The 8,058-nt window shown below is 42.3% G+C and overlaps 1 protein-coding gene across 1 annotated transcript; it reads left to right on the top strand.

Moving 5' to 3' along the window:
• Positions 1-1,752: 1,752 nt before the first annotated feature.
• Positions 1,753-6,194, top strand: LOC147663539 (splicing factor, suppressor of white-apricot homolog; the record flags this gene model as incomplete). Its single annotated transcript, XM_086950378.1, has 3 exons — positions 1,753-2,033; positions 5,115-5,284; positions 6,063-6,194. Coding segments are annotated over exons 1-3 (523 nt in total), but the record flags the coding sequence as incomplete, so codon positions are not given.
• Between the last annotated feature and the right edge of the window lie 1,864 nt (positions 6,195-8,058).

Genomic DNA, 8,058 nt, shown 5'->3' with positions numbered 1-8,058 from the left:
CCAGCACCTCTTCTCCGGCTCGCCCCAACCGCCGCAGGAAGGCCTCAAAGCCCGGGACTCGAGTATTGCAGTCCCCGGCTACGCAGCTAAGGCAGAGCCGCTCCACTGGCCGTCAGGGCTGCACCGCACACAATGTTCCCTCCGCTGGGCCCCACCACCTTACTTGCTCCTTGTCGCGGACGTCCTTCGTCCCGTCCAGAATCACACTGGAGGGTCAGCCCGGGCAAAGCGGTTACTCTCCTTCGGTCCGGGCCGCCATGTTGTCTCCTTCACCGCACAGCTCCGGACGCACGCCTTTTCCCCTATCTCCTCGGCAGATCGCGGGCTCCAAGATCGCAATCCAGAGGGGGGGTCAACAGGACTTTGACCCCGACTTTCAATCCTGATATTCGGGTATGGACGGTGGTTAAGCGGCTATAGTACCGTGAATGGGCTAGAGCTCCTCTAGGCAGCAGCCATCTCTCACGGCTGCTAGCCACGCCCCCATCGGCCCCTCAGTTTTAAATATATTTATTATAATTGTTTGTCTTGTTTTGAATAAATTGTAGTTGGAATAGTATATGTATTACATTTCATATTTTATAAAAAAAGATTGTATTGTTTTTAATTTATATATTTGCTTTTCTTTGTTTAAAATTATAATATTTTTTATTATTTATGTGTTTATGTGTGAAATATTTTATACTCAATTTTAAGAATTTTATGTTGTTTAGTTTTTAATTTAATTAGAATGGTTTGATTTTAATGTTTTTATTTTATTAGTATATGTATGCATATATGTATTATTTTGTTATAATATAACATTATTAAATAATTTGAAATTATAATATAAATCAAAATGTTTTTAAAGTAGATATATGTAAATATATATTATTATATGTGTTTAACTTTTATTTAAATTAAGTTAATTTGTTATAGTTGTTAAAATATATATTAAATGTATTTCATTTTTTAAACGAATGTTATTATTTAATATATTTAATATGTATTAATTGATTTTATATATATTTAAAAAACGATATTTAGTACAACGATAATAATGACAGATGTTATCGATATTTTCGTAACGATACTTTCGTATTGCGATATTTTAGTGACCAATATTCTATTAGTGAACCCTTTAAACCCCTCTTTGTTAACCTAAAGGTAAAAGCCTTGACTATAAACAACCAACAACTTTCAAATTAGAAACGAAGATCTGAAATGCAGGAACAGATCACAGTGCAATTAAAATCATGAATTGCTCATTTATTTATTGCCGCCTGCGCTACGTTAGATATGTTTTAATTGCTTTTGAAAGTTACCGTTCTAGTTCTAGGTTAGAACGGTGACGCCCTGACAGTGTACGAGCGGCGGCCATGACTGGGGGAGGCAAAAGGATGAAGTTTTATTAGCTTTAGAACGAGTGACGTCTTGCCTGACTCTGGGATGGAAATTTGTGCGCATGCGCATCTCCGAGTTTTAAATGGGTGTTCGAAAGTAGACCTTAATCGGCACTTTCAAAATAATGTTTAACATAGGCTAGAAATATTTAAATTTTCTCGAGCTGTAAAATAAATAAAGCTGATGATTTTTACCAGATGGATTGTTTTGCGTTGGTTGCTTCAGTTGGCTTGAGCAGATTGACGAATCTGCGGTACATGGAGCCGTGTCATCTCGGAAGTGGCTAACGGGCCATTTTGTTTCCGGGAAACGGGTCTGCAACCAAAATGGCTGCAGAGTGACTTCCGGCGATAACTTCCGGCGGTCTACTGTGCAGGTTTTCGGTGACAGCTGCTACGGGCCGGGCCCTTCTTTCATCCAGGCGGCGCAATGTACATATCAGGGCCAAAGAAGAGCGCCATGAAGCACCCGGCGGTGGCGCCGGCTGCCGCCCCCGAGCCGGCGGCTCCCGCGCCCCTCGGGCCCAAGGCCGACCTGCTGGTCTTCGGATACGCCTGCAAGATCTTCCGCGACGACGAGATGGCGCGATACCAGGAGCGTGGCCGGCACCTCATCCCCTGGATGGGCGACCCCAACACCCTGATCGATAGGTCGGTTACCCGCGCCGGGCCCGCTCTCTACTGGGGAACGGGGGGTGGGATGTGGTGGGGCTCTGCTTGTGTGTGGGGGTCCTGGAGGGGCCTGCCAGTGCAGCCTCCCATGGAGAGTACTTCGAGCCTTCTCACATGCTCTCACCGCATCCATGGAGTGTCCCACCGTGCGCGGAGCAAGCCGCACACCTCCGGGGGGCATGCAGGCTCCTCTACCCCCTTGCATCTCTAGTCTGCCCCACGTGTGGATGCAAGAGCCTTGCTCGTCCACTGGGCATGCACCGGACCCATGTGGTCCTCCAGGATGTCACCAGTGACAATCCTACCCCCTGAGAGGTACAAAGGGCACCCCTCCTGCCCACCCAACTGATAGGTCTCAAATTACACCATGCCCACCACCCTTTAATGTATCTTTTAATGTGTGCCAATTTGTTCTCACTAGCCACTTCTCTTTTTCTCAATTGACCTGTTTCGATCCGGTGGCCACGTTGACCGTCCACCCTGTTATTGCATCCCTGTCAGCCCACCTTTATCACAATTGCAACTTTGTTGCGTTCTTGTTAATGTCAACCTGCTTAGGCTCTCTTTCCACGTTGAGTGCCAGTTTGGAGGACGAACCACGGTAGGATGACAATGGCAAACATGCAGCCGAGTGGCAATTATGAAGTGACGCACAACATCCGCAATTCCTTTGTGCAACGTTTGTTTAGTTATTTAATTGACTGCAAACAGCAGATTCAACATGCAACAGTGTTTAAAACAGTGTGAATAGACTGAAGACGAGTTCTGTATCGCTTAAGAAGTATGTCAATAACATCTGCAGAGATGATCCTAGCGATAGATATACCCGAATAGAATACACAGTCCAAAATGCCTAAGTCCGGTCCTCTGCCCAAGATGCTTATGATGAGATATAAGGAAACACAGGGGTGACCAACTCGCAAACCTCCTAACATCTAAGCATGTCCTGTTAGCTGATAGTCTGCCTGCAAACCCTCTATTGCACACCATACTGACATACAACATGTATAGGCACCTTTCTACTGGATACATCTTTTCACTTGGGTGATTCTTTCATAATTCAGTATTGTCAGGTGTATTTTTCCAATTGGTTCACTCACATGCAACCTGGATAATGGCCTAATACAATCCTGGGAACTCCGGCAATATCCCTTTTTACATCTCTGTTGGACCTGATCACGCACTCTCTCCCTCTTTTGGAGCTTCTCTTTGGTTGGGACCCCAGTATGTAGGCTCATCTGCCCCGTTCGTACTTCAGTCTTTTCTTTTAGCACCATGTGTTTTTTTTTTTAGACATGTCATGCATCCTGTGCCATCTAACACCGACCCAATTGCTACTCAGTCTGTCTTGCTCCATTGGCCTAACAGTGACCCACCCTCCCCCAGTTGGACATCCCTCCTATACTACTGCAATTGGGATATAGGTCTACTTTTACCCTTGCTCTCTGTCTTGCCTCATTAACATTAGTGCCCCAGACGACTTTGCTTCACTTTAGCGGTCTCTGAAAATTGGTCCCCTGTTTCTTCCTTTGATAACTGCTTGGAAAGTACACAACCACGTTCTAAATTATTTGATAACCATAGAAATCCATTATTAGTGGTCTCAAAGTTGACAGCATCATACGTCTTCACATGTTAGCATTTGTTGAATAACGTTTACTCCAAAATTCAGTTAAATGTTGTCCTGTAGTTCGAAGACCCTGGAATTGCCCCTTCGGTTTACTCGCAGTATAGTCACGGCTACTTGGTTTATTCCTCTGCCCTCAGTTCACAGACAACATTGTACAGCAACCTGTTTGAGGCATATAAAAACAAAAGTTGTTACTGCAGAGCGTTTTTTATATTGTGCCTCCTGGCCCGAGTGTACCCTTAGCGCATGGCTGTCAGATTTCCATCTCATGAAGTTTGATAAGGAAATCAAGTTTTTAAAATAACGAATACTGAGATGACAGAAACTCATAAATCCACCGTCGAAAATGTTGTACCAATAAACGTTCATTGATTTCAAACATCATTGACTGCCATTTTTCAGCAGAATAACACATTTAAAGAAGTATTTTTGAGAACAACTTTGCAAATGGATGAAGCTTAGATAATTATGTTTCTGACCTATGGCTTCTGTTTTAGTGTTGATGTTAAAAAATATGTTTGTGGTTCATGACTGAGTTCCAATACAGACCCTTAAGCAATTTAGAGCGAGTGCATTACATGTTATTTAACTAAGACTAGCAGGACCGGAGAACAACCTTGTCTTTTTTAACATGTTGACTCAGAGCCACTAAATCACTGACGTATTGTGTTCTCGCTGTTTTTCTGTAGCAGCAGTTTACTTAATGATTAGCATATATGAAAATTGAGTTTGATTGGCAACCGTAAATTTATTTTCTCTAAAGCTAATACATGTTCTGTAACAATCACCAATTCTTTCAGGTGTTTTTTCCTCTTTTTTTTTTTTTGCAGTTCTCCTTAAACTGCACAGGTTGCTGCTGTTCCATTACTTGTATCTGTCTCTCTCTGTCTGTCACATAACCTAGAACTTGCTTCCTCAGCAGCTTGGCTTAGGGTCGAGCCTAGCCATAATTTATTCTCCGGCGGATGCAGCTTTCTGTGGCGAAGATCTGTCCTGAGAGGTGAGACTTGCAGAAAGAAGCAATGAAACTTCCAGCATTTGGTTCTTACGGATAGGTATTTATGCTCGGGTTTGTGTTAATGTAAACTAGTTAATTCTTCCAGAAGCAATATTCCTTTGCCAATGTTTAGTGGAACGATTTAGGGTAAGATCGATATTGAAACAGGTCCACTTTAAAGCTGTAAGAATAATTTACTCAAACTAGTTTTAATGTACCATTTTTATAGAGCTTTTTTCCTTTCAAAAACCATCTTTTCTAGCTCTTAAGCAGTTTCTACATGTCTTAAATGCAGGTTTTAGAGTGTGTAAGTGGCACTGTTTAAATAGGTATTTTACTTAAAAGTTAAAAGCAAATGGTAACAGGTAAGTTTTGTCGTGTCGCAGACGAGAAAGGCAAATCTACTAAGTTGACCAGCGGTTTCATATTGCAGGTATGACGGACGTGGTCACCTGCATGACCTTTCTGATTATGATGCTGAACATACTTCTTGGAATCGTAACTACCACCTGTCTGAAGAGGAGGCAAGAATCGAGACCCTCTGTGACGAAGAGAGGTATTTAGCCTTGCATACGGACTTGCTTGAGGAGGAGGCAAGGCAAGGTACTGATCACGAAAAAAATTCTGAAGTACCCGGTGTATTTGAATGTACTGAATAAAGTAATAATCTACTTCTGCACATATACTCACTCTTTCTGATATTATCTGTTTGACAGTATCCAGTGGACTGGAAAAGCAGGAGACTTTGCGTATCAGAGAGGACCTCAGCATAGTTTATTTGTAGACCCTCACAGAATCTGCCCAACTTTTGATGGCAGGCTGGAATTTGAAACCAAATACCCTTTAATTATTCTTCACAGGACTGTAAATGAAAGCCCGTATTTGCGTGTACTACTGTCTCCTTTTCAATGTCTCGCCTACATTCTGAATTGTAAGAAATTTGCAGGAAAATTGCGTGCCCTTCCATTTTCCTGCCCAAAGTTGACATAAAGAGTTTGCAGCTATGCCCTGCTGTGATGTTGAAGGTGGGGGCTAGTGGTGAGAGCATGTGGAAGTTTTAAGTACTGGAATTTGACCAATCAGACACATTGCCCCTCCAAGGTCTTAGTTAAAATGCTTCTATGCCGTTTTAAATAGCAAAAAAGTGCTTTTTTACCACCTTTGAAACCTGTGTCATGGTGACCCACTCACTAATCATGCAATATTAATTTGAGATGATTTTGTGCACAGTTATCAAATACGTTTTGTAAACTGAAAAACATTCAATCTGAGGTACTCTCAACATCCAGGCTTATTTTATTACCTGTTGTTTTTCTAGCCGCTTTAGGCCCATGTGCAACTTTAATTCTATTGTGCTAATTAAATTGTGTTTTCCTTCAAGAGGAAGAATACAAGCGCTTGAGTGAAGCCCTCGCAGAAGATGATGCTTATAACTCAGTGGGTTTCTGCTATAATAGTGATTACTATGACCCATCACAGCCCACAGAAGAAGAGGAAAATCAAAAAGAAAAAGGTACGTAAGCCCGTCTATATTATTGGAATATGATGTGGCAGTTGTCTGTTATATTGCCTGTATTTATGTAGTGCATCACTGTTTGTATGGACCTGTAGCCATTTTGATGTCTGAGCACTCTTTACAGCCTGTGAACATTGCATTTGGCAGTTTTTCGTAAGGCTTAGAGGTGAATCATATTGATTAGCGGCTGGCGGGGTGAGACCAATATAGTTGTAATAAATGAGATTGCTAATGTTTAGATCTTAAGTAAATTATCGTTATTCAATCTGTATAGCAATAATTGCAAAGCTAGCATAGCCCTGTTTTTCTGTTGCCGATCAACTTGCCACCTAATAGCTCATAGTAGGGAGAACATCTAGAATGCATTCAAAGCTTCTCCGAGTTACCCAACCAAATACCTTGACATCTGTCTACTTGACTCCAGTGATGACGACCCTAGATCAAGACAGTGCTATAGACTCGCCAATTTTACAGCTGCAGATCAGCAATTGAGAGAGACAAAATAAATATTTCTCGTCTTGGCTTTGCATCATGGCCCACATAAGTCTTGAGAATACTTTCTAAATCTAAAAACACCACAGCTTTCTCCACTGACCCATGTCTTCTGATATTCTGGCCGATTGTTTAGTAGAAAAAAAAAGAGGCTACCTACTCTGCTAATCTTAAAGATACCAATAAACTATTCCCACTCGCACATAGCAGAAGCACATCTCGAAACTGCTGAAGGAAACCGAAGTATACATTTAGTATCGGTCACTAGAGTCACATCTCACTAAATTTGGTTCCCTAGCTGACCCCATTACCCCCCCCCCCCCCTCGTTGCCTTTCAGAAAATCACATCCATCAAACCTGTAGCAGAAGCAGAATGAATGATTATTAGCTCCTCACATAGTGCTCAAATGCTAATCGCACAAACCCCTCATAAAACAAAAAAAGTCACTGGATACAACCAGCTCTGCGAACTACAGACATTAAGAAAATGAATGTTCCCTGGAAAAACTAATTGAAAAGACAACCTACACCCAAATCTTGGAATTCATCGAAAAAAGGCTTTCTTTCTGATTCACAGGCAGGACCTCATTCTCCTAGAGCAGAGGTCTTCAAACTTTTTTAGGGCCAGCCCCCGCCCCCCCCCCCCCCCCTCCCTTATTATAATTTCTGGAAATTAGGATTTGGCCTCTTTGACAACCGGTTTATCCCTGAGGCGTCAGCTAACAACTAGTTTTCACAATAGCAAAACAACATTAGCAGGGTTTTGTGAAGTTAAGATTTGGGAGTTGTAAATCTGGCCCACAATCACTGAACTCCTTCAACACCCTTTGATTGGAAACTTTCTTTTGGGGAAAACCACCACAAGGCCAGTGCATGCACCCCCACCTTTCAGGACCACATATAATACCATGCAGCCTGATCTAGCGAACAAGCAGAATGATAGCAGACCTGGCAACCACATCATTCTCGGGGCAAGGTCTTTGCTCTGAAAGTACATCTCAATCAACTGAAATTCTCACTGCCATATATGTTAATTTTGTATTATCATGTAATAGCAGTATAGATACCCTGGGCCCTGGTACAGGTAAAAAAATGACCTACTTGACTAGAGCTGGGATAGGAATAGACAGCAACTGTCAGGTTTTAATGGGCCGAATCTACAATAAGGCTGTGCAGGAGGCTTCTTGACAGCACTATCACACATGAACAGGAATGGGTGTAAAATTGCAACAAATGACCTGAAAATGCTGTATTATGGAAAATACTATGGCAAATGGTCAAATGTAATTTTGCCTCAAGCTCTGAAAATGCCTGCATCACAGCAGATTTGCAGAAGCCAAACCCTTCTGGTGGTGTTTAAACTCACCCA

The sequence above is a fragment of the Lissotriton vulgaris genome, unplaced genomic scaffold, assembly GCF_964263255.1.
Source record: "Lissotriton vulgaris unplaced genomic scaffold, aLisVul1.2 SCAFFOLD_2566, whole genome shotgun sequence".
NCBI classification, from domain to species: Eukaryota; Metazoa; Chordata; class Amphibia; order Caudata; family Salamandridae; genus Lissotriton; species Lissotriton vulgaris.
Note: the sequence above shows the minus strand (reverse complement) of the source record. Positions and strands in the feature narration are given on the sequence as shown.